The sequence below is a fragment of the Pimephales promelas genome, chromosome 1, assembly GCF_988280905.1.
Source record: "Pimephales promelas chromosome 1, fPimPro1.hap1.1, whole genome shotgun sequence".
Lineage (NCBI taxonomy): Eukaryota > Metazoa > Chordata > Actinopteri > Cypriniformes > Leuciscidae > Pimephales > Pimephales promelas.
The window spans coordinates 48,465,086-48,492,100 of NC_142769.1; the positions used below are offsets into that span (position 1 = coordinate 48,465,086).

A 27,015-nucleotide genomic window follows, 5' to 3' on the forward strand; every position below is an offset into this window, starting at 1 on the left:
AGTGCCCCCATGGCCCCTCCCCTGGCTACGCCACTGCGTCTAATACAAGCTAAGACAGTGTAACATTAATAAACTAATACATCCAGCCGGTTGTTTGAAGGTTTCAGTGATAACAACCAGCTGGAGGTACATTATCCCTTATCATGTGAGCTATAAATGAACATCTTGTCCTGTTGAAGTGAGCTCTCACAGGAGTTGAAGACGGCGGCGTAGACCCAGCACTGGGCGTAGCAGACCGGCGTTCCTCGGCTGCCGGCATAGTCCAGGAGGATCTCCACGCTGCCGGTCCAGGACGTCGGTGGGACGCCGTATGTGTAATCTCCACTCCAGTTTCCCACCAACACGCCATCGTCATCACGGGAGTTCATCTGTTTTGAGCCAGGGTAGAAATGAGCTCAACAATAATGAAAGTTGAAAACGATGTGTTGTTTCGCCAATAGCACACATTATAAATCATCATGTGGAAGGCTGGGTGTTTTTAGTATTAAAGGTTACCGGTTATGTAAAATTCCCTTTTACATGGTGTTTGAATGTGTGAATGTAAAGAATAGTAAAAATCCACCCACTTCTTTTTTTTAAATCCCCATAAATCATTAGTAGTGTCTCAGAACAAGTCATTTTCAGATTCAAGAAGTCTGATGTCATGAAAGCCTAGGCCCCACCCACACCTGCTGATGGACTCCGCCCACAGTGAGCTGCAAACAGTCCGCCATGTTTATCTACTCGCCAGAGCATTTAACAGTGGCGTTCAAGAAAGAAATGTATTCTTATTAACCCTCTAGGCGCCACGGTCGAGTTTACTCAACAAGATGCGGCACTGAGTCAAACAGACGACTTTATCAAATTGGGTGTTAAACTTTATTCAACCTCCCCTCCACTAGAAGGCAGACATGTCATACTTCATCCCGACTCAAAAAAACGTCATGCTTCCATACAAAATATTCGAGTTATAGTGCATTGAATCAGTGCGATCAAAAGCGGAGTAGGTGTGTGAGTGAGTCATTTTATCAGAGACATTTTGGGAGGGAAGAAGTGCTGCATTTTATAATTTAAACGTGACTTGTCATGAAAATTCTATAATCCAAGATTGCAGCTACCATATGACATCATAATATGCCAATTAGATGGGAAAATGTAATCCCTACATAAACTTTGGGTCATCCTTAATATTTCTTTAATTTACAGAAAGTATCTATCTGTTATCACTTTTAAGATATAGCCTTTTGAAATTAAGATGTCAAAATCAAACGTATTAGGCGCCAGAGGGGTTAAAGGCACAATATGTAAGATTTACATTTACATTAACATTGGGACAGTGAAGCTCAGTAAGATGGTAAAGTGAAGGGGATCATTCAGTGTTGTGGAAACTGTAGCTGTAGTTTCTCCGGTTCGAGTGTGTGAGTTTCTCACCATGGCCGAGGCGACACGGGTCACTTTAATGATGTCACCGCGGTTGGACAGCGGCATGTCTGCTTTATCCAGAATGAACAGACAGGCATCCAGGACACCAAACTCAAACTAGAAAACAAACAAAACACAGAAAATTGCAAAAATATTATTACAGCCTTTTAGTTATAATTAAGGATGTACAATATCCCTTTGTCATCACATATCAACATTCAATTGAAATAATAAAAAAAAACACTAATATTTAATAATGCTATTAAACGTCATTTTTAGCCAGTTTTAAAATAAATATCCATAACACTGTACATTATAAACTTGTACTTATTAAGTTATTACATTTTTAGTTAATGACATGAACAATGAGCAATATAATTGTACTATTAAATTATTGTGAATGTTAACTAATGTTAATAGATACACCTTTTAATCTTATGTATGTATTATTTTCAGTAAAAGTAAACATTAACTGAGATTAATAAATACGGTAGAAGTATTGTTCATTCTAAATTCGTGTTAACTAATGTAAGCAAATAAAAAGCAACCTTATTGTACGTGTTACCAGAATTTTAATATTGGCCATTAATCAATTATTGTTCGTAACATTAAACTAATTATTAGTTTATTGATATTGGCACATTTTATAACAAAAGTGCACGCCTAATAATAAATAACTGTTATAGAGATTTTTCACAGTGATTAAGGCTACGTTGACACTGCAGGCTGAAACGACCTAATTCTGATTTTTTTGCCCCTATGCGACCTGTATCTGATTTTTTCATGACAGTCTGAACGACACAGATCTGATCTTTTCAAATGCGACCCAGCCCACTTGGGTATGTGGTCCAAATCCGATACGTATCCGATCTTTTGAAATGCGACTTCAATCTGAACGGCCAGGTCACAAACATCCGACCCGCACGTCATTGCACGCACCTGCACCCATCTCCAATACACGCTAACTCCAATGCGTTTCTGCACTGTTATGGGCCGCTGCAGACGTGTCTCTTCCCCAATGTTGTGCCTCATATACCGTATTACTGTCTGATGAACATTACTGTGAACACGTTCATCTGGTGTCTGTGAACGTGCGCTCTCTGTCAGTTTAACTTCGTACAGTAGGGTGCCAGATTTCTATAGAGCCTTCAAGGCGAAAACTTGGCTAAAACACATGTAAACATGCATTAAAATGTTGCGAAAAAACACCCAATCTGGCAACACCAGCCACCAGTGTCGCACCGCGGCCGCCGGTGACAAAGCAAGAAGCGCCGAGGACACGCACTATCAATTAAACGGGTTTTATGATGAGGTCGGTGAGGATCGGAAAATTCTTACATTTATGTGCAAACTTTGCCCGTCGATAAAATAGTTGTTGTCTGTGTTTGTATATGGGCTGTGGCAATAATAATAATTAAACAAAAGCTCGCAACATATGGAAAAAAAGAAAAACAAACAACAAGTGACGTCGTTGACCGTTGATTACTCTTCTGCGCATGCGGGTCACTTCTGGGTCATTTCACGTTCACACAGGAGATCACAAAAGTTCGCATTTAATTGGAAATGTGAACGGCCTTGCAAAAAAAAATCAAATTTTTTCAAAAAATCAGAATTGAGCATTAAGCCCTGCAGTGTGAACGTAGCTTAAGTGGGTCCCAAGTGTCTTTTTATAAATTGTGTAGGCCAAATGAATGCAGGCACTCATTTACTCCTGAACATTAGAGAAAAAAAGTGCATTTGAACACATTCATCTGAACATTTAAAGAGTATAAGGAAGCCGCGGCAAACCTGTCCGTAGTTCCAGGCCCGTTCGGACACGTCGTCGTACGCTCCATGATAGACGATCCCCAGCTCGTTCATAACACACTCTTCACGCTCCTCCTCGTCATCCAAGAACACAGCATCAGCTTTCAAAGAAACATCCGTTAATTTTTTTTTTTTTTTTTTTTTTTTTTTACACATGCACACAATTTCAATTTCAAAGAGTCTACAGTATATAATATGGGTTCTTCTCCCAGAAAGAAAGAAATGCAAACCTGATGACCACGGGTTAAAAAGGATGTAGACGTCGGTGCTCGCGTCCCTCCTGGTCCTGCGGATGCCGTAGGGCGTCACCACACCGACATATATCATGTACTTCCCCACAATGCACTCTGGTGAGGCTGTGATGCCCATCGTGACAACATTGTCGCTGGTCTCTACGACTCGACCCCTCCAAACACTCTGTCGATCCGCAGTGGGGAAGACGGGAATGTATGTGCCCTTACTGTACTGAGGACTCGGCCCTAGTGCACAAACACAATCACAATACAATATTAGCATTACAGGCTTCGTCATTATGCACAAATATACACATCACTGTAAGATCGGTTACACTTTACAATAAGGTTCATTACCAATTTGAGAATGAACTAAGCATGAAAAATACTTCTACAGCATTAATTCATCTTACTTTTAGTTTTAATTAATTTCAAATCACTGAAACATGATTAAAATCAAATCAAAGGTTGTATTGGTTAATGCACTGTTGTTAACAAACATTACAAACATTAACAAAGATAAATAAATACTGTAATAAATATATTGCTCGTTAGTTAATACTTGAACTAATGTTAACTATTAAACCTTATTGTAAAGTGTTACTGTAAGATTCTTTGGGGGGAAAAACGTTTTGAAAAAAAAAAAAACACAGTAATATTGTAAAATATTTAGTGCTGTGCAAAGATTAATTGCGATTAATTGCATCCAAAATAAAAGTTTGTGTTTACATAATATATGTGCGTGTGCTGTGTTTAATTATTTTATATATAAATACACACACATGCATGTATATATTTAAGAAAATGTGTTATTCATATTTAAAATATTTATATAAAATATAGATCATGTATATATATATATATATATATATGAAGAGTTCAGATGCAAAAGTGCCATTTGAAATTTTCTTCTAGAATGATCATTTTTATCAAGCTTGTATATTTAAGTTCAGTGATTTCACTTAAATGGCAATGATAATTACCTATTAATTGTTATTTAAGTGAAATTACTTAGATGAAATTACTTAAAGAAAGTGATTTCACTTAAATGGCAATGATAATTACCTATTAATTGTTATTTAAGTGAAATTACTGAACTTAAATATACAAGTTTGATAAAAATCATCATTAAAGAAGAAAATTTCAAATGGCATTTAGAGGCTTTTGCATCTGAACTCTTCATATATATATATATATATATATATATATATATATACATACACAGTATGTGCAAATAATTCTTAAATATATACATGCATGCATATGTATTTATATATGCAAAATAATTATACACAACACACACACACACATATACTTTGTATTATTTAAACACAAACTTTTATTTTGGATGCGATTAATCGCATAATCTTTGCACAGCCCTAAAAATATATGATTACAATTTAAAATAACTTTTATATTTTATTTAAAATAACTTTTATATTTTTATTTACTTTTATATTTTAAAATTGTATTCATTCCTGTGATGCACAGTGTCACATGATCCAGAAATCATTATATGTTGATTTTCTGTGCACAAAAAATGTCTTAATGTTGAAAACTGCTTAATATTTTTGTAAAACTGACTTAAGTATAATTTGATGAAAGTGTGGCATTTATTTGAGATAGAAACAAAATGTCTTTACTGCCATTTTTAATGCATCCTTCATGAATAAAAGTTGAAATATTACTGACCCCAAACTTTAGCATGGTTGCGTATGGCAAAGTCTGTTCTGAGCAACTATGTTTCCTCGAAAAGTGTGTCTGGTTGTTTGTTAAAATCATCTTCCAGTAAAGAGAACCTTGCTCAACAAGTCATCAAGTTGACTTCCGTCAGCTCGCATGCTCAGTTTCCTTAAATATCAGTGGCAATGTGCAAATATGTGTAAATATTGTCAAGAAAAAAAGAGAAGTGCACAAGGTTTTGCCACTGAAGGGAAGTGTGCCAACGAGAAGGGAAAGTGTTGATTGTGCTTAGAGGTTGCAGAACAATGACATCTCTTGTGAAATTTCAGTCAAATACATGCAGAAAATGCAGAGTGAATTACATTTATTGCTGTGCTGGACAATATGCCTCTTTAAATAATTCCAAGGTATTGCAAAAGGAGGAAACTGATCATGTAAGCAGAAAAAACATGTGCGCTCTTAAAAATAAAGGCTTCTAAAGGAGGACTGCACAGCGATGCCATAGAAGAACCTTTTTTTTTGGTTAGCTAAAGAACCTTTCAGTGAACACTTCTTAAAAGAATAATAAGAACATTAAAAAAATTCTAAAACCTTTTTCCCCTTTTAAGAAGCTTTTGCGGAATGGAAAGATTCCATTAATGTGAAAGGTTCTTAAATGGAACCATCAATGCCAATAAAGAACCTTTTTTCAGAGTGAAGAATGCTTAAAAAAAAAAGACGTCCAGATTACCAATTTGAGATATAGTGGCGCTCATTTATACAATACTCAATTTAGGCTAATAAAAAATGGAATTTTGACTCATTAAAAAAATAATTGTTTTTTTAACATACTTAAAGGGGTGATGAACTGAGAAATCAAATTTTCCTGGACTTTTTGACATCTAAGAGGTCATCATATTATAAGAATATCCTGTAAGTTTCAGGACTGAAAACGTCCTTGTTAGTCCAATAAAAGCTTTTATTGACACCAGGCTCAGCAAACGACTTTGCAAAGTGGGGAACTATGACGTCAAAGAGGATAAAACCCCACCCTCGCAGAAGAAGATCAACGCCTACTTCAACACGGCCGGTTTAGCCCCGCCCACCGATTCGTGCATTACACGCAGACAATAACATTTAATTTTGTAACAGTATAATATATATATATATATATATATATATATATATATATTTTTTTTTTTTTTTTTTACAAATGTAATTTTACTCTGTTTATTAATGTTTTTTCTCAACATTGCTGCAGTTTTTGGAGCATATTTGATATAATTTAAATTTCTATAAATAAATAAATATGTATTTATAATAATACATATTGTAATATGTATGTAAAACGGCACTATATGTAAAATTTACTTTATAAAAGACCCAGATTTCAGATAACATGGATCGTTTTAAATGGTTTAATGTAAGATTTTTGGCAAATGCAGTTTTAAAATAAAAATATATCACTTTAACCACTAGATGGCCATAGAACTCCACTTTAAGCTATTTGCTATGCGACTAACCAAACTATATATCTTTTCACAAGTTTTTCCAGTTGGATTCATATCCAAACATTATAAAATCACAAAGTTTAGCATTTTTTGTACTGACAAAAGTTTGTTACATTAGAATCAAACCTGAACAAGACTCCAAATTTAGATTTTATAATTTATTTCAATCATCTGTTTTTAATATAATTCTACAATTTTACTCAATAAAAATCACAGAAATTAACATTTATATTACATATTGAGTAAAAATACATGACCTGAACATCAACATGCAATGAACTGAACAGTATTTCTGTCTATGTGTTGTTTCTTCGTTGTTTCTGATTTGGATGATGAATTTTCTATATTTACTACGCGGGGTCTCCAGGGTCAACAAGTGTCTGCATTTTTCACGCTAACATAAAAACAGATATCATTTTCCATATATATATATATATATATATATATATATATATATATATATATTTGGTAGATCTAGACAGGGTTAAGAGTTGTAGAAAGTTTCATACCATTTGGACAAAGAAAAATTTGACCAAAAGTCATTTGCAGGTTAAAAAGACCCTGAAGATAATAAGAGGCTTAAAGCAGTTAAATGTGTGCCTCTGTTTAAAAACCCACCAATCAGACGTCTCTGAAGACTCACCTATGACAAACTCGAGTGCAAACTTGTCTTCGGCCGGTTTGTAGGGCCGATTGAATGTGATCTTGATCTGGAACTCTTGAGCCCGACGCACGATGAGGAAGTTGCTGGAGTACAGGTGTGTGTGGTGCTCTTGTTTATTGAGCTCTTGAGGGCGTTTCAGCACATCCACGTCCCAGACATCGAGATACTCTGAGGGACAGAAACGGAAACGGGATTGTCAACACGTTAAAGGCTAAACACAATCTACAAAACCAGTGGCATGACTCTCACAGAGGATGTGTTTCGTTCTTTATCTCTGGGGGTTTGAAGGGAAGAGGATGGCGAAAACCACAAAATGTTACAAGATAAAAGTGGTGTGCTTCCTGCAGAAAATGTTGAGGAAGAGAGCTCACTGTTATCTGGTGGAAACGGTCTTCAGTGATCGGGATATTTGTTTCAGTTTTCCAGTTGACGGCTTTTGACAAATGTTTTAGTAAACAAAGAAACGGCACCAAGTGTGTCTGCATGAATTATTACTGATCAGAAAAGTTTTTGAATTTGACCTTTTTGTGCATGTAATGCAAAAGAACCAATAAAACTAAAACATGTTCATTGTATCAGCCAATTTTCATGTCACCATTACATTTTAATTGGTTATGCATAAAAAATTGCTTTAACTGACTATATTGTATCATGCTTTCCCTTTATATGTAGTTCATTTTAAATGCTTTATTAATTTTCAAAGGAAATGTGACATTTATGTGATGTTGGGATATTTTTCACTGGAAAAATAATGGCGAGTGTTATTTCAGTATTATTTAGATAGCGTTTATTAATATATTTTTATTGATAAACTATATTTTACATTGGAACAATTTTGTTATGTCCTTATTTTATACATTTATATGTAATTTTATTTTTATATCAATTTTTGTTTAGTACTGCAGCTCAAACTTTTTTCTCAATTCTGAATTTAAAAATGTTCATCTAATATATATATTTCATTTTATTTCAGGCTTTACTTAACAATAACAACACTGATAATAAAGACATCATATTTAAGTGAGAGACATCGCTTTTTTAATTTAAGCTTCTATTACAGTATTTATCTTTTATTAAGTTGACACTTTGTCTAACTCAATACTTCTGATTTGGGAAAAAAATACAGATACACTTTACACAGACCAAAATGTCAAGAATATTAATAATTATGATGTATTGCAATAACCGTAAAAGATTAATAACATGTGATTTATTAAAAGGCACAACAAATAAAAGGGATGCAACTAAAATTTACTCTACATATAATTTCTTATGGACACAAGATTTAAATATTCTAGCCCTTTTAAGTTACCATGGGCAATTCTTGTTTTTTTCAGGAATATTGCAGTGTTATTCGTGCCTCATACATTGTATCTAAATTCCTTCCCGCTTGCAGTGACCTGTCAATCACATGAGATCCACCAATAGCAAACCACACCCATGCAATCAATTCCCCATGAAAAAATCAACACTTATTCCCGTTCAAAAATCCAATAAAAAGTATAAATCCACTCATTCTCACCATTGAGTGGAGGCGGTCCTCTGGGCATTAGCATGAAGGGCTCAAACTCCTCCACTTTGCTCTCTTGTTGATTCGAGCTGGCTCTGGCTCCTGCACTGCGCCCGCGGTGGGACACGCGTTTGGGGCGTGCGGCGGCGGGTGTGGTGGCGGGTGCAGCGGCGGGGGGCGGGTCCTCTCGGGCCTCTTGATCAGCCATGGCAGGTACTGGTGTGCTGGCCATTAAACTGAAATCAGAAACAATACAGGTCAGCTTTCACACATCGCATACACACTTCAATGGTAAAACAATGAAAGAGCCTCTTCTTTTGTTTACACATCCATGCATTTTTATAAAATGTTGCTCAGGATGGGTGTCATTTATGCCATCTGTTTGGCATTGAGCACTGCATGCACACAAACACAAACTCAAAGCATGTGCTGCTGCATTTTTATTGCAGGATTTGTCCTTTCTTCCTTTGAGTTATAGCAGCATATGAAAAGTCCAATGTAGAAACGTAAGCTAGACTAATGAGTAAGATGCCTTTTGGCTTTTCCTTCTTTGTGCTATTCTTTGAACTTCAAGCACTTTACATTAAGGTTTCGTTGTTAACATTAGTGAATAATACTACTTCATCTTAGTCAATTGTACTTTTTACATTTACTAATACATTCTTAAAATCCAAAGTTGTATTTGTTAACATTAGTTAATGCACTGTGAACTAACATGAATTAGATTCACTAATTAAGGTGAACAAATGTTAATAAATAAAAGCTTTAAAAATATATTGCGTATGCATTGTTGGTTCATGTTAGCTAATTTAATTAACTAAAATTAATAAATGAGACCTGTATTTTAAAAGTGTTCCTGAAAAAGTATCTGTGTTATTAGGATAGCAGATGAACCCAAATGCAGACAATATACAATCACACAACGTTTATGAGAACAGAAAACAGGGGAAAACAAAACCCAACGAGGGGGACAAAACGAACAAGGGAAGACTAAACTAAGCAGATACAAGATCAAAAACTATATAAAACTAGGGTGACCAACTGTCCTGTTTTTCCAGGACATGTCCTGTTTTCATTTAACAATATAACAATTTTCTATCCATACAGAGGAGGCATAACCTACTTTAAATGTATTGAAATTAATAATGTATTTATCATGTTTTTATTTTTATTGTTTTGCAGTATTTTAGTATTGTATTGTATTGCTATTGTTTTAAATTTTAACCTGCTAGGGACTGCAGATGAAAATTAGCCTGTATGGCTAAATCTGGCACATTTACATGTTGGACCTTGTTCTCATGTTAATTAATGTGCATTGTCCCTTTAAATAAAGAAACTCAAACTCAACCTCAATAAGGTATCTTTGAGTAAACTTCGAGTATCATTTGAGTAGGCCCATGTGTTTGCTGGGCTGAGTGTCCTGGTTTTTGGTAATCAAAATATGGTCACCCTATACAAAACTATTTACTAAGACAGGGTACTACTCACAGGTAGTATCTCACAATGACAATCTGCTTAACGAAATTACTTTTTTATCTTAAATGTGAAATAACAAAATGACCTGCATACAACTTGTTTTAAATATTTAAATAAATATTATTATAAACCAGAATTTCTGGATTGGTGGTGGTTTGCTATTGGTTGATCTCATGTGATTGACAGATGGCCCCGCCTTCGTGTCAGTAAACACATCATCAGAGATGAGATGCAAGAGGGAGGGGAAGTTATTTTGATATAAGATTATGAAAGCTTATGAATTATAAAAAAAAGTATGATGTTCACAGATAAATCACTTATAATAAATACTGCAATATTAGACAAAAAATAAGATTTGTAAATTTTGATTTTAATGCGTCTTAATGAACACAGTATGTGAATAAGTACACGTGTGTGTTTTTAAACAAAACTTTGTGATTCCCTCTTAAGTGCTGTTAATGCAGGAACATTTTCCCATTCGATTGCCTATTCCTGTGTTTCCCGGGCATTAGATGTGGAAAACTTGTTTTTATGACACAATGGCTGCATTTACACTGGCAAAACGTGTCACCACAGACACACAAACACCTGTGTGATGATGGATTACATAAACTGGGCATCTCCTTGAAGAGGTGTGACGTTTGAGGAGGTGTTTGGCCCGTGAACCCCATCGGAGCCGTGAGTAACACACCCCAGACACAGTGAAGTCTCTGTTCACTTGAGACACGGCTAAACTCATTTCCACACGTTATCTTGGCGAGGTAAACTAGACGGAAAAGCTGATGCTGGTTAAAAAAAAAAAATGTTTGTCAAGACTTTGTTTTCTGCGGTTACCACTTAATAAAAAACAGATGGTGCACATATTAAAAGAGTTACGTTTTGCACACTACACATAAAATTGGCTCTGCATTCTCAAGACTTTCACAAACATACACACACACACACACAGACAATGCATTTGCAAACACAAACACACATATCTGCACTAAAATCCAAAATATAAACATCTAAAATAACTTCAAAAATTAAAATCTTTAAGGACAATAGCTTATCCTTTGCAATCATCCAATTACCTTCAAACGATTTTTTTTGTGAACACACACACAGACACACACACACAGATGCAAACGTGTTTAGGATATACATGCACATATATGTTCTTAAAAAAAGTTAGTTGGAGATATTTGGATAATTGCAAATATACACTATCATTCCAAAGTTTGGGCTTAGTGCGGTTTAAAAAAATAAGATATTAATCATTTTGGTAACACTTTACAATAAAATTCATTAGTTAACATTAGTTCACCGCATTAGTTAACATGAACTAAGAATGAACAATACATCTTCAGCATTTTTTAATCTTATTTAATATTAATTCCAACATTTACTAATACGTTATTAAAATTAAAGGTTGTATTAGTTAACATTAGTAAATGCACTGTGAACTAACAAGAACGCACAATGAACAGCTGTATTTATATTAACTAACATTAACAAAGATTAATAAACATTGTAGCTAATGCATTGCTCATCGTTAGTTAATGCATTTACTAATGTTAACTAATGAACCTTATTGTAAAGTGTTACCATCATTGTATTCAGCAAGGATGCATTCAATTGATCAAAAGTGACAGTAAAGACATTCATAATATTACAGAAGATTTACACTTCAAATGCATCGCAGTTGAACTTTCTATACATCAATGAATCCTGAAAAAAAGTGTTTCCACACAAATATGAAGCATTACAAATGTTTTAATAATAGAATACTAATCAGAAATGTTTTTGAGCAGAAAATCTGCATATTAGGATCATGTGACACTGAAGATGGGAGTAATGATTATGAAAATACAGCTTTGATCACAGGAATACATTACGGTTTAAAAGAGATTCAAACAGAAAACAGTTATTTTAAATTGTAAAAATATTGCACAATATTAAAGTTTTTACTTTTCCTTAATAAATACTTACAAACTTTTGAACAGTAGTTCTTCCAGAGTGAACGGTTTACTATTAAATATGTAAAAGTAAACTAACCTGGTTTATGTTTAGTAGAAGGCGACACTGGTCTGCAGATACTGGAAGCTGGACTCCGGGATCACACCAGGACCACTTCTGCCTTCACTTTATATGGGGCTGGAATAACAGTGTGTGTGTGTGTGTGTTTGTGTAACATCATAGTGGGTGTGTCTATGTATGCAGATTAGCATGACATGATAAAAGCAGAGGGTGTGTAGTGTATGTGTGAGATTAGAGTGGAAGTGCAAACTACTGTGTGTGTGAGTCTGTGAGGCTTGCAGTGAACAGAAATGAGACCCAATAAAAAGGCACGTGTCGAATGCGTCACGTCCATCTCTTTAGAAAACACGCAGAGACACTTTACAATCAATACTTAAAATATTCAGTTTCATTTTGGGGCAAAACTTGCAAATGCTATTTTGCTGTAACGTTCAATAAAAAAAAAATCGTATTTTTACTGCTAGATAAGGGTCTCTTAGATTGTGATCCGATAAAAAAAAAAGTAATGTAAAAATCAATTATAATCACATCAAAGCCATGTTTTCTAAATTCCAGTGCTTCACAATTACTGCATATTGCCCTTGTATGCAATATAAGCACAACTATGAGTTATAATACTGTATTTCTACAGTAAACCGTTACTTTTCATCAGATCAGTGTCTTTGCTTCCCAGTAAAACACATCTAGACGTCCTTAAAGTAAGATATATTCACCTGAGAAGCAAAAGATGATGCATAAGATAATAAGACTTGTTTTCAGAGAATATAACAGCATTTAATCTTGATCCATTTCCTAATGTCCATTTTTGCACTGCATTATCGCTCTAATGGGCGGTTTGAGTCACTGCTTCAGGCTTTCTATATGGAAAAATCTCATTCTGCCAATGTTTCTTAGGGAAAACATGCTGTCCAGACCCTTTTAGGTGCTTTGGGAGACTATGAGTCACAGGCATGAGCTCACCTTTACATTGGAGAACAGGCAACTTTCTTTCACCATGAACTTTAAATCAGAAGATGTAATGCTTTGGTACAATACGAGAGCTTGTCAAAGCAGTTTGAGCTTCGCAAGTTACATAACAGAGGGTGAATGCTGCCCACTGCTTATAAATGGGCTTTTTCATGAACATTTTTGGCCAAAACTAAAAGGTTAGTGTTATGAGCATATGTTTTTATATTCATATACACTCACCTAAAGGATTATAAGGAACACCTGTTTAATTTCTCATCAATGCGATTTATCTAATCAACCAATCACATGACAGTTGCTTCAATGCATTTAGTGGTGTGGTCCTGGTTAAGACAATCTCCTGAAATCCAAACTGAAAGTCAGAATGTGAAAGAAAGGTGATTTAAGTAATTTTGAGTGTGACATGGTTGTTGGTGTCTGAGTATTTCACAATCTGCTCAGTTACTGGGATTTTCACGCACAACCATTTCTAGGGTTTACAAAGAATGGTGTGAAAAGGGAAAAACATCCAGTATGCGGCAGTCCTGTGGGCGAAAATGCCTTGTTGATGCGAGAGGTCGGAGGAGAATGGGCCGACTGATTCAAGCTGATAGAAGAGCAACTTTGACTGAAATAACCACTTGTTACAACCGAGGTATGCAGTAAAGCATTTGTGAAGCCACAACACACACAACCTCGAGGCGGATGGGCTACAACAGCAGAAGACCCCACCGGGTACCACTCATCTCCACTACAAATAGGAAAAAGAGCCTACAATTAGGAAGAGCTCACCAACATTGGACAGTTGATGACTGGAAAAATGTCGCCTGGTCTGATGAGTCTCGATTTCAGATGGTAGTCAAAATTTGGCGTAAACAGAATGAGAACATGGATCCATCATGCCTTGTTACCAATGTGCAGGCTGGTGGTGGTGGTGTAATGGTGTGGGGGATGTTTTCTTGGCACACTTTAGGCCCCTTAGTGCCAATTGGGCATCGTTTAAATGCCACGGCCTACCTGAGCATTGTTTCTGACCATGTTCATCCCTTTATGGCCACCATGTCCCCATCCTCTGATGGCTACTTCCAGCAGGATAATGCACCATGTCCCAAAGCTCGAATCACTTCAAATTGGTTTCTTGAACATGACAATGAGTTGACTGTACTAAAATGGCCGCCACAGTCACCAGATCTCAACCCAATAGAGCATCTTTGGGATGTGGTGGAACGGGAGCTTCGTGCCCTGGATGTGCATCCCACAAATGCTATCCTATCAATATGGGCCAACATTTCTAAAGAATGCTTTCAGCACCTTGTTGAATCAATGCCACGTAGAATTAAGGCAGTTCTGAAGGCGAAAGGGGGTCAAACACAGTATTAGTCTGGTGTTCCTAATAACCATTTAGGTGAGTGTATGCCTAATCAAGACACTTCCCCTGAAATACTACAACAACACAAAACACAAATTGATTCAAAACAAAGCATAATGATATAGAGCTAGTCAATGCACATCTGAAATGAGCAACACTGACCACAAGGCTCCTTTTTGATTTCCGCCATACCCATGCAAGCAGTACATGGCGTTTCCTGTGCGAGTTTCAGAAACCACAGGTTAGTCACGTGATCGAGCTTCCACGTTCAGCGCTTTGTTCCGCTCTACTGTCGGTCCATGCATATAGGAAGCGAATCGATTATGCTTGAAAGATAGTGAGGCGTAAAACGATGCCAATGTAAAACAACACAGCTCAAAACCAAGAGCAAAAGGAGAACGAAGACAGGCAGACGAGGATGGAGGAACAGAAGGAGGATCCCTCGTTCTTGGGTGAGCAAAGGATGATCATGATTGAAGAGCAGATGTACAGCATACATGCATGAAGACGACATGCACATATTTGTCAAAACATGTCTGAACTTCTTTGCATTAGACAAACAATATATCAAAGCAAGAGTTTGTATCTTCAGAGCCTTTTTTCATTTACCAACGACAGCACAAAGTGTCACAATAATATAAGAGGAACCTGAAAAACCAACAAACCGGTACCAAAAAGGTACATTTTTAGACGTTATTTATTTAGCCTTGATGGCTGAATATTAGTAAATTAAAGGTATGTTTGTACTAGGGATGGGCAACGATTAATCGCATCCAAAATAAAAGTTTGTGTTTACATGATATATGTGTGTGTGGTGTGTATAATTATTTTGTATATATAAATACTAACACATGCATGTATATATTTAAGAAAAATGTGTTCTTAATATATCAAATATTTATATTTATACATAATATTAATTATGTATAAATATAAAGTATATACATGCAAATATTTCTTAAATATATACATGCATGTGTGTGTATTTATATATACAAAATCATTATACAAACCACACACACAAATATTACGTAAACGCAAACTTTTATTTTGGATGCGATTAATCGCGATTGCCCATCCCTAGTTTGTACTACAAGCAGTTTTTGAACCTTTTTTTCCTGAGAGCGTACTGACGGACTCATTTTCAACACCCAAATGGCTTTATGCCAAATGTTTTGCTTGAAAGGTGCGTTTTTGCTATCATACTTTAAATGAATGATACTTGCTTTAATATTTTGCTATCTAAGATAAGATCTTCTTCCAAAGGGAGATTCAGGCTTTGTCTCACTAAAAAGACAGTGGTATGACAACTGTAAACTATTTTTTTTTAAATAATATAATAATAAAAATACACTTCTTTAAATATAAAATACATTACATACATATACTATCATTCAGAAGTTTGAGCGCAGTAAGATTTTTTTAAAATGTTTTTTAAAGTCTCTTATACTCAACAAGGCAGCATTTATCAAAAATACAGTAAAATCGAAAATATTGTTACTAAATTTAATTGAATATATTAAAATGTAATTTATTCCTGTGATCGAAGCTGAATGTTCATCATCATTACGTCACATGATCCTTCAGAAATCAGTCTAATATGAGGATTTCTGATTATTTGCAATGTCGAAAACTGTTGTGCAGCTTTATATTTTTGTAGAAACTATTAGGGATGGGCAACGATTAATCGCATCCAAAATAAAAGTTTGTGTTTACATGATATATGTGTGTGTGGTGTGTATAATTATTTTGTATATATAAATACTAACACATGCATGTATATATTTAAGAAAAATGTGTTCTTAATATATCAAATATTTATATTTAAACATTATATTAATTATGTATAAATATATAAAGTACATACATGCATATATTTCTTAAATATATACATGAAGAGTTCAGATGCAAAAGCCTCTAAGTGCCATTTGAAATTTTCTTCTAGAATCACCATTTTTATCAAGCTTATATATTCAAGTTCAGTAATTTCACTTAAATGACAATTAATAGGTAATCATCATTGCCATTTAAGTGAAATTACTGAACTTAAATATACAAGCTTGATAAAAATGATCATTCTAGAAGAAAATTTCAAATGGCACTTAGAGGCTTTTGCATCTGAACTCTTCACATGCATGTGTTAGTATTTATATATACAAAATAATTATACACACCACACACACATATATAACGTAAACACAAACTTTTATTTTGGATGCGATTAATCGTTGCCCATCCCTAGAAACAATGATACATTTCTTTCATAATTCTTTGAGGAACAGAGAGTTCAAAAGAACATGTTTAGTATATTATAAATCACTTTTGCCCAATTTAATACATCCTTGCTGAATGAAAGTATGAATTATTTTAAAAGTAAACATTACCTATCTGTCACAGACAGGAGGCCGCAGACAGTCGAGGCGAATGGAGGAAGTCTTAGTCACCAGCCGTCTCCTCTTCCTGAACTGCGTGTGGTTTTACTCGGCCGCAAAGGTGCCGGGAAGAGCTCAGCTGGAAATACCATCCTAAGCCTGGCAGGAGGGTTTGAGACGAATAAACCGACCGAGGAGTGTGTGAAGAGGCGTGCCGACGTGGAGGGAAGGCGCGTCACGGTCGTGGACACACCAGGATGGGAATGGTACTATCCGGGGAACGGGACTCCCGGTTGGGTGAGGAGAGAAACCAAGCGAAGCATGTCCTTGTGTCCGCCCGGCCCTCACGCCGTTCTTCTAGTGGTGCGATCCTGTACGTCAGTGACCGCCGACTACCATCAGCAGATCGAGGAGCACCTGGAGCTTCTGGGAAAAGCGGTGTGGGATCACACACTGGTGCTGTTCACACGCGGGGACGAACTGGGCTCCATTCCCATCGAACAGAGGATTCGAAACGGAGGCAAGGCCTTCCAGAGGCTCCTGGAACGATGTGGGAACCGATTTCACGTTCTGGAGAACAAGAGGCGCCTCGATGATGGATCGCAGGTGAAGGAACTGATGAGGAAGTTGGATGAGCTGGTCGGAGAGAGAGGAGGGAGATATTATGAGATGGATGTGCTGCTTCTGGAGCTGGAGGCGGAGAGTAAACGGAGGGCGAGAGAAAGGAGGAAGAAACAGAGGCTGATGGAGGCGCAGACGCACAGAGGAACCATCAGAGCCGTGCTGACGAGTGAGTGGATAGATAGACAGAACAGAACAGATAGATGCCATGTCAGCATCTACGGCTATTTTCATGACAAAAATTCAATTACAAAAATACAAATATCATATAAATATAACGAATGCGAAAAGTGTTCTTCCTCAGAATTTTTGTCTTGTTTTCCAGTACAAATATCTAAACATGCTTAAGCAAGGTCTGGTACTACTATACTAAGATGAACACACATATACCCATATATATATATATATATATATATATGAAGAGTTCAGATGCAAAAGCCTCTAAGTGCCATTTGAAATTTTCTTCTAGAATGATCATTTTTATCAAGCTTGTATATTTAAGTTCAGTGATTTCACTTAAATGGCAATGATAATTACCTATTAATTGTTATTTAAGTGAAATTACTGAACTTAAATATACAAGTTTGACAAAAATCATCATTAAAGAAGAAAATTTCAAATGGCATTTAGAGGCTTTTGCATCTGAACTCTTCATATATATATATATATATATTTTAGGGCTGTCAAACGATTAATCGCGATTAATAACATCCAAATAAAAGTTTGTGTTTACATAATGTGGGTACACTGTGTATAATTATATATATATATAAATACACACACATGCTTGTATATATTAAAGAAATATTTTAATGTATACGTATAGAGATTTATATATAATTTATATTATATATAAATATTTTTTATATAAATTATATTTTTTCTTATATATACACATGCATGTGTATGTATTTATATATACAAAATAATTATACACAGTGCACCCACATATATTATGTAAACACAAACTTTTATTTTGGATGCGATTAATTGCTATTAATCATTTGACAGACCTAACATATAAACAAAAATAAAAAAAATTTGGGCCAAAAATGACCCGAACAGAGGAATAAGTTAATTTGAGATACTTTATTTACTTTAGACGCAAAATTACATAAGATATTAAGCCTTAAAATGTATCTAAATGCTTTAAAAAAAAGTGCCAAGGGTGTAAGAAAAATAAACATGTTTTGCCTTTTAATAAATTAAAAATAAAGTATTTGTTTTAAGCCTAAACTCACTTTATTTTGGGAATACCATATTTTACAATATACAATATTTATTTTGCATTTTATGCATCTTAATTTAAAAATATCTAGAAAATTGGACTGGAAAACAAGAGAAGTACTTTCTGCAGTGCATCAAATTCAACAGACAGATGTCAAAACTAATTTCTAACGGTGAGTTTGGGATAATTTTTTCTCTATAGAGGAAAACTATTCAGCTTTCAGTATTTCATATAAATTCACTAAAAAGAACCAATTGAAAAGAACTAGTTTTAAAAAAAATATTCAGTCACAAAAGAATGGTTTATACAAACATCTTACTATAGAAATGTCTATTATTTCAAGACTTAATTCCATAAATTTTGCTATGGCAGTGTACATGACACATTTTCATCACCCAGAAATGAACATTTTGTCATAATTTACTCACCTCATGTTGTTCCAAATGCGTGTTCATATACATCTGTGAAACACACACACACAAACAAAGTTAATGTTGCACTTTTTCACACACTGCAAAACAAAACAGGGAAACAAACAAAAGTACCATAAAGAAAAATCATAAAAATACATATATAACTACAATGGAAAAATCTCTTCCAGTCCACCATAGCTTAAAACATAATTCATGTTTGAGATTAATTCAAGCTTGGCCCATTTACACACATTGCACTAAGTGTGTGATGTCCTTGATTTAAATCAGCATTATTCTTCACATAAAATAACATAACACTAGTTTGGATCAAGATGAGTAGGAGCAACTCCTATTTATTTGTCAGCATTAATATGTAGTATATGACCTGAATGCATGTAAGCACTACAATCTTGGAAGATTTTAATATAGGCCTACATAATACAGTACATTTACACAGTGATGTAGGTAACCTGTGTTTGGCAAAAAGACTTAATAATAAAAATGCTTCTAAGGCCGTGTGTCCACCAAAGCGTTTTTCCCAGTGTTGTAGTACTAGAGACTCGGACTCATCTCGGACTCGGTCTCGAGACCATATTTTAATGGTCTTGGTCTTGTCATGGACTCGTGTCCATTTGGACTCGGAATTGACTCGTACTCGAACATTTTTTTTTTAGGACTCGGAATTATTCCCGAGTCCACTCGAGTTCAATTAAAAATATTTTTCATGATTATTAATGTATGTTAATAAAATATTTCTTTAAATTGATTGACACGCCCAGTGATTGGTGATTTTCTAGTGCGCAACTGCACATGACAAATTGTAATAAAATTACTTTTAACACCACCTACTATGTGGCCGTTTTACCCTAAACTGATCATATTTTTTAAACTCTAAGTAAATTCAGTAAAAAACAAAAAAAAGGATTTCTCTAAGTAAATAAAAGTAAATTAGGTAATCAACCCTCACTGGTCTCGGTCTCGACTCGGACTCGACCGTCTCTAGTCTCGGACTCGACTCTCTATGGACTCGGTCTTGACTCGGACTCGACTCTCTCTGGTCTCGGTGTCGACTCGGACGCGAGTGAGGTGGTCTCGACTACAACACTGGTTTTTCCACGCGCCTGGCGTATGTTTTCAATGGGAGCGTCGCGTTTTTTAAACACCATGAGCGTACCGAGGCGCTGAGTGTTTTTTTTCACGCTGAAGCGCCAAGCGCCCAGAGTTTTTTACTGGTCGCTGGGAGTTGAAAAATTTTCAACTTTGGATAAAACGCAGCGCTCATCACTGTCACTTTTTACCCAGCCATCCAATCACAGTGGTGGAGGGGCGGGACTAATACCACACCGACCAACTGTCACAACATTCAAACTGCTGCGAATATTCTGTATCATAGCAACGAAACGTCTCAACAGAAAAAACGCTGCGCTGCCAAAACGCTCTCAAGCGCCCAAAGCACGGCATCTTCAGCACAGCGTCTAGAGTTTTCAGCTGGCTAAAAACGTTTTGGTGGACACACGGCCTAAATGACATGTCAACAAAAGCCATTATTCACAAGTAACCACTTAAGTTAATTGTTTCTGTGTATTGTGTCTCCTGTCCCTGCTAGACGATAACACTCAAACTGAAGACATGGATGAGAGGAATCTCTTCTCCAGAGGTTCACGGCGTCTCCCGGAGCTGAGACTGGTTCTGCTGGGAGAGAGAGAGACGGGGAAAAGCTCGGCTGGGAACGCCATCCTCGGAGGACCCGGACACTTTCAAAGCGGAGAGGCGACGGAGGAGTGTTCGAGACAGCAGATGGAGGTTTCTAACAGACTGGTGACGGTGGTGGATGTGCCTGGATGGGAGGGCGGACCGGAGGGAACAACTCCAGAGAGAGTGAAGCGAGAGATTGGAATGAGTGTGATGTTGTGTCCTCCCGGACCTCATGCGTTTCTTTTGACGTTGCGCGTAGATGCGTTTGTCCAAGCCCAGCCGGTGCGGGAGCACATGGAGCTTCTGGGGGAGGCGGTTTGGAGACATACGTTGCTTCTGTTCACGAGGGGCGACCAGCTGCGAGAGGGAGTCACGATTGAGCAGCACATACAAGGAGGAGGAAAGGAACTTCGCTGGCTGGTGGAACGATGTTCAAATAGGTTCCATGTCATCAGCAGCAATTCTAATTTGGAACCTCGGAATTCCAAAACACAAATAACGGAACTTCTGGAGAAGATTGAAAAGATGGCGGCGGTAAATCGATGCGAGGCCTTCTCCCCGCTAGTGCATGAGATTCAAGAGTTGGGAAGACAAAAAAACGAGAAAATTCAACTGAAGGTCAAGGAGTTTAGCGAGAAGCTTCAACGGCAGGACGAAGAACTGAAGAAGATGAAGGAACGAGAGGTCAAGAGCATTCGGTGGTTCTTCGAAAGACGCAAGAAAGACAAAGTCCAATCTCCCGGGAAGGCCGAGAGGGAAGAGACGCCGTACAAAGGCGAAGATGACCGGAGGAGTGTGATGGGCGAGCTGGAGGAGAGGATGGCGTGGTTAACGGAAGACAAGGAGCGAGAGATACATGACCTGAACGCCGAAATAAGCAAACTCATGGTGACTCACCATCAGGGACTGAAAGAGAAAGAGCAACTGCTAATGAGATCAGAGGAACGAGAGCGGGAGGGGGAGGAACTTAAAGAGAAAGTGGATGAGCTTCAAATTAAACTGCTAGAACAGGAGCGCTTGGCTGCCGTGAAAGAGCAAGAACGAAAAGAGAGAGAGGCCGAAATTCAGCGAGCACATTTGGACGAGAAGAATGAACTTCAAAATAAATTGTTGGACGCTGAAAAAGAGACTGATAGGATGAGAGGAAAGGCTGAGGAAAGTCAAAAAGAGATGGATTCATTACAACGCAGGTGTGAAGAAGAGGCCAGGCAAAAGGAGAGCAAACTGAAAGAGAAGGACAATGAAATTGAAAACATTTTAAGAGAAATCGAGGAGGTGAAACTTAAGGCTGAGAGCAGAGAAAGAGAACAAGGTGAGATATTCAGGGAGAGAGAGAAAGAGATGAGAGAGGTAATCGAGATGATGACAAAAGAGATAGAGCAGCTGAGAATGTCCAATCAAGAGCAAGCAAAAACGACCGAAGCCGAGAGAGAAGTGCATTTAGACCTTATGGAGAAATACAACACGCTCATAGATAAACTTGAAGGGAAAGACAAAGAAATAGAGCGAACGATGAGAGAGAAGGAAAGAGAGCAGAATCGAAATGCTGAAACGGGAGAGAAGCTTCGGCAAAAAGAAGACGAAATAGTCGAATTGAGACAACGAGATCAGGAAAGGGACAGAGAATTGAAGACACTGAAGCAAAACATTAGCGAAAAACAGAGGGATACAGAAAAGTTAAAAGAAACCATACAGGCAAATACTGATAAACACACAGCGGAGCGTAAAGTTTGGGAGGAAGAGTTGAAAGCAAAAGAAGACGAAATTGACAAGTTAAAACAAAGAAACCTAGAGAATGAGAAATGCGTCGACAAACTGAAGCAAAACATTAGCGAAAAACAAAATGATATTGACAAGTTAAAAGCACGTATTGAAGAACACGCGGCTCAACTAAAGCACCAACAGGGGGAATTCAAAGTAAAAGAGGAGGAAAATGAAAAATTAAGACAGGGAGTCCAAGAGAAAGAAGAAGAAATTGACACACTTAGGCAAAGCATTAACGAAAAACAGAAAGACATTGAAAAGTTAAGAGACTGTGTTGAGTCGCATGCTGAAGAAAGTGCAGCTCGACTGAAGCATTTAGAGGAAGAGCTGAGGATAAAAGAAGAGGAAATAACCCAATTAAAACAAAGAGACGAGGAGAAAGACAAAGAAATTCACACACTTAAGAAGAATATTATTGGCCAAGAGCAGGACGCTGAAAGACTGAAAGACATCATTCAATCAAATATTGACGAAAGTGCAGTTCAAATGAAACGTTTAGATGACGAATTCAAAATAAAAGATGAGGAAATAATCCAATTAAGGACAAGAGACCTGGAGAAAGACAGGGAAATGAACACACTGCGGGAAAACATTCACGAAAAACAAAAAGACGTTGAAAAGTTAAGAGAGAGTATTCAAGCACATATTGAGGAAAGTGCAGCTCACCTTAAACACTTAGAGGAGGAGCTACAAACAAAACGAGAAGAAATAACCAAATTGAATCAGAGAGATATGGAAAAGGACAAACTGCTGCAAACAATCAATGAAAAGCATGTAAGAGACATAGAAAAGTTGAAAAGCAGCATTCAAGCGAATACTGAGCAAGGTGCGGTTCAACTAAAACTTCTAGAGGAGGAGCTTGACGTGAAGATGGAGGTCTACAAAAGAAAGAATACGGTGATGGAAAAGGAGATGGAAAATATAAAGAAACAGTACGAGGAAGCAAAACTAAAAATTGAGATGAAAGAGAATATCATCAGTCAGTTACAACAGCAACAAGCGGACACTGAAAGACGCTCGGAAGAGCTGAAACAACAGCAAATGCGCAACGACGTCCTACAAAACGTGAACGCAGAACTGGAGAAAGAGTTCGAAGAGCTGAAGCTCAAGTGTGAGGGACTTCAGACTTCAGCGGAGAGCTATGAGATCCAGATGAACGGGTTAGAACAACAGCTAGACGAGTTAAAACGGCTGCTGGAGGAGAAGGAGAGCGATATGCGAGACATGAAGGTGTATTACGAGGAAAGACATAAAGAGCATGAGACGGAGGTAGAACAGGAGCTTTGCAAAAGAGAGAGGGAGGTAGAAAGGAAAGAAGAGAAATTAGCACAAAACAAACAAGATTTGTTAACTAGAGAGGGTGAAGTTAATAGGAGAGAACAAGCGCTAACAGATGAAAAGCAGGATTTGGAGGTGCAGATGTACAGGATTAGAGAAGAGGAGAAGAATCTGGAAAACGAGGCCCAGAATAACCAACGTTTAGCTGTAGATCTGATGAGAATGAGAGAAGAGATTGAGAAAAGAGCAGAAGGGCTTATGGTTCAAGAGGAAAAATTAAAGGAGCAAGAGCAGCAGATGAAACGTCGAAAGGATGAACTACAAGCAACGGAGAGGATGTTGGAGAGCAAGGAGATGGAAATTAAAGCCCTGACTGAAAAGCAGGAGAAAGATATGGAGAATCGTAGGGAGCAGCTGGAAAGGAGAGAAGAGGAGCTGTTCGAAATGGAGGAGAAATTTGTTAAAGAGCAACACAGGCTTAAGGGAGAAGAACAAGCCTTGGAGATGCTCAGAGCAAATCTGGAAACGAGAGAAAGTGAACTTCATAAACGAGAGCAGATGTGGGACGTTAAAACTCGTGAGCTTTTAAAGCGCTCAGAGGAACTTGAAAATAACAAACACAACGCGGAGAAAAGGCAAGCCGAGTTGAGCAACGAGGAAAGTAATCTTCAGCAAAAAATAAAAGGATTGCAAGAAAAGGAGGAAGAACTTGACCTCAAAGGTCAAAGGCTGATGGAGCAATGGGACAGTACTCGACGTGAACATGACCTGAAGCTTGAGAGCATTAGAGAAGCGTTGGGAAAAAGGGAGCAAGAGCTGATTAAAGGTGAAGAAGAGCTTTCTCAACGAGAGCAAAAGCTGAAAAGTGAAGAAATCTATTTAGAGAAAAGAGAGCAAGTCATGCAAAAACGGGAAGAACAGCATGGAGACCTGTTACGCGGTCTGAAGAAACAGCAGGATGTTTTGAAAGACAGAGAACGCTCTTTAGACACCAGAGAAACAGACCTGCGTCAGCTGGAAATGCAGCTCGCGGCGAAAGATAACGAAAACAAATTTCTGCAGAACCAAGAGAGCGATTTTGAGGCCAAAACCCAAATGCTAGAGCTCCTAAAAACAACACTAGATGCGAGAGAAAAGGAGCTTGAGGAACGTCAAAACCAACTGGACAGCAGAACGCAGGAGGTAAATAATGAACGAGACAAGCTGGAAAGGAAGCACGAGGAACTTGACAAATGGGAGAAGTATTTGTACAACACAGAGCTTAAATTGATACACAAAGAGCCTTCCACATGGGCAAACAGCGCTGAAATGAATGGGAAACAAATGGAAGGTGAAGACATCCATCTAATGCATCAAGACATAGTGGATGATGGTGGGATTTGCAATGCAAAAGACAAAAGAAGTGAAGAGCGATTGGTGTTGGCTACTATGAAGTGTGTAAACAACAGATCGGTGAAGAACCAGAGGGTTAAACGAACACTGCAGGCTAAGCAAATTCAGGAAGATGGTGAGATTGACAATTCTGAAGGCGAAAGTGAGGAAGACTTCTTTGAATCTTCAAGCACCATCGGATGTTCACCCTGGCCTGTGTCTGATCTAAGGCTTATGCTTATAGGAGACTCCTGGTCGTCCCGTCACCCAGCGAGATGCACCCTCGTGGGGCCTGATGCAAATGAATGCAACCCTTGGAGAGGAGAGATTTCCGGCAGGCAAGTCACTATTGTAGAGCCTCAGGGCCTGAAATGGAGATCTGGGATTGACAATAAAGGCACATTTCAAAAACATCTCTCTCAAAGTGTCTCTCTGTGTCAACCTGGACCACATGCATTCATCCTTGTGATTCCCGCTTATGTATCCTTCACTGGTCAGTACAGGCGTGCAGTGGAACGTACCGTATCAGCGTTAGGGGAAACATCATGGAGACACACTATTGTTCTGCTCACCTGGGGGGAAACATTAGGAGAGAGCGGCCCGCAACACGTGAAGAGATATGGTGACCTGGAGAGGCTGGTTCGCAGGTGTGGGAATAGATGCCACGTGCTTGACAACAGATATCGGGAATCTCACGTGGTTAAGTTGCTGGAGAAAGTTGAGGAGATGCTTGGAGGAAACAATGGATGTTGCTACAAACTGGACTGAAAAGGAGTGTTGGTTTTATGACTGTGTGAATTACATTTAAATATATAGACCTATCTGGTAGATTCTTGGCTTTTAAACTATATTTATGTGTTTAGGTGTACAAATGAAAATAAATCAGATTTTCAAAAAACTTTAGAGTAGGCTGTCTGTTTATGTACAAGAGTATGCAGATGCAAGTGTGTAATTCACACTCTTAACAGACGGTGGCGCACTTGTACAAATAGTTCCACTACGTTTCCCAAACAATGTGTTTCACTGTATTTTGTTATCTTTAGCTAATTTATCATCAAATATGAGGAAGAATACGCAATTTTCTCTCTTTGTAATAAATACAATGAGTTAAGGTAAAGTGCATGGTTCACTTCCAAAACGCCTTTTTATGTTTAACGATCATTTCAGTCAAAAAAATAATCATAAAGAAGTTTAGTCGAGCTTCACATAATGGGTTACGAGATTGGAACGAGACAAATTACTCACATTTAACACCGATTCAAGCTTATTGAAGGGATTCTCCGGAACGTGTTTTCCATTAGTGCCTCGGTGAAGTGGCGTCTTGCTGTGCTTCCGCTGTGATCCTGACAGGTAAATTATTACCTTAAAAATTGGGGTCTGTTTCGTCTGAAAGAGAAAAACCCTTCCCATCGAGTGAAAACACACATTTAAAATGAATTTCTCTTTTATGGCCCACATACAGAAAACCCAAACGCTTACATATAATCTGAGGTAATTACGAGGATAGTATTCCTCCGCCTCGCTATTAGGCGTGTCAAACAAATGAAATGTTGGAAAAATAATTCCTCAACAGCGTGTCGTTTCCGTGTGTGAAAGGGGTCTATTTCCAAGTCTTTTGAAAGAATCTATAATTTATCACTTATTACATCAAGTAGGCAGGCTACATATTTTATTTTA

General features: G+C 37.3%; 2 protein-coding genes across 3 annotated transcripts in view; one reads left to right on the forward strand and one right to left on the reverse strand.

Moving 5' to 3' along the window:
* Positions 1-17,118, reverse strand: part of f13a1b (coagulation factor XIII A chain b) — a 29,195-nt gene extending 12,077 nt beyond the window's left edge. The window contains exons 1-7 of one of the 2 annotated variants that reach the window (XM_039658413.2): positions 16,981-17,118; positions 8,800-9,023; positions 7,257-7,445; positions 3,438-3,686; positions 3,190-3,308; positions 1,411-1,518; positions 191-368 (exon numbers count right to left, since the gene is read on the reverse strand). In XM_039658413.2, coding sequence (XP_039514347.2) covers positions 191-368; positions 1,411-1,518; positions 3,190-3,308; positions 3,438-3,686; positions 7,257-7,445; positions 8,800-9,019 — 1,063 coding nt within the window. In that variant the 5' untranslated portion in view covers positions 9,020-9,023; positions 16,981-17,118. Of the gene's footprint in view, positions 1-190; positions 369-1,410; positions 1,519-3,189; positions 3,309-3,437; positions 3,687-7,256; positions 7,446-8,799; positions 9,024-12,300; positions 12,408-16,980 lie in introns of those variants that run through there. The other variant, XM_039658412.2, reaches the window with a different exon arrangement.
* Positions 14,870-26,429, forward strand: LOC120469429 (uncharacterized). Its single transcript, XM_039658411.2, has 3 exons — positions 14,870-15,048; positions 16,994-17,758; positions 20,837-26,429. Exons 1-3 carry the CDS (start codon positions 15,015-15,017, stop codon positions 26,104-26,106), a joined length of 6,069 nt encoding a protein of 2,022 aa, XP_039514345.2. The 5' UTR covers positions 14,870-15,014; the 3' UTR covers positions 26,107-26,429.
* The last annotated feature ends 586 nt before the right edge of the window (positions 26,430-27,015 follow it).

Coding starts and splice junctions, on each gene's coding strand:
- LOC120469429 (XM_039658411.2), top strand. CDS start 15,015: ATGGAGGAACAGAAGGAGGATCCCTCGTTCTTGG. Junction 15,049..16,993: donor GGAGGATCCCTCGTTCTTGG/GTGAGCAAAGGA, acceptor TATCTGTCACAG/ACAGGAGGCCGCAGACAGTC. Junction 17,759..20,836: donor CATCAGAGCCGTGCTGACGA/GTGAGTGGATAG, acceptor TGTCCCTGCTAG/ACGATAACACTCAAACTGAA.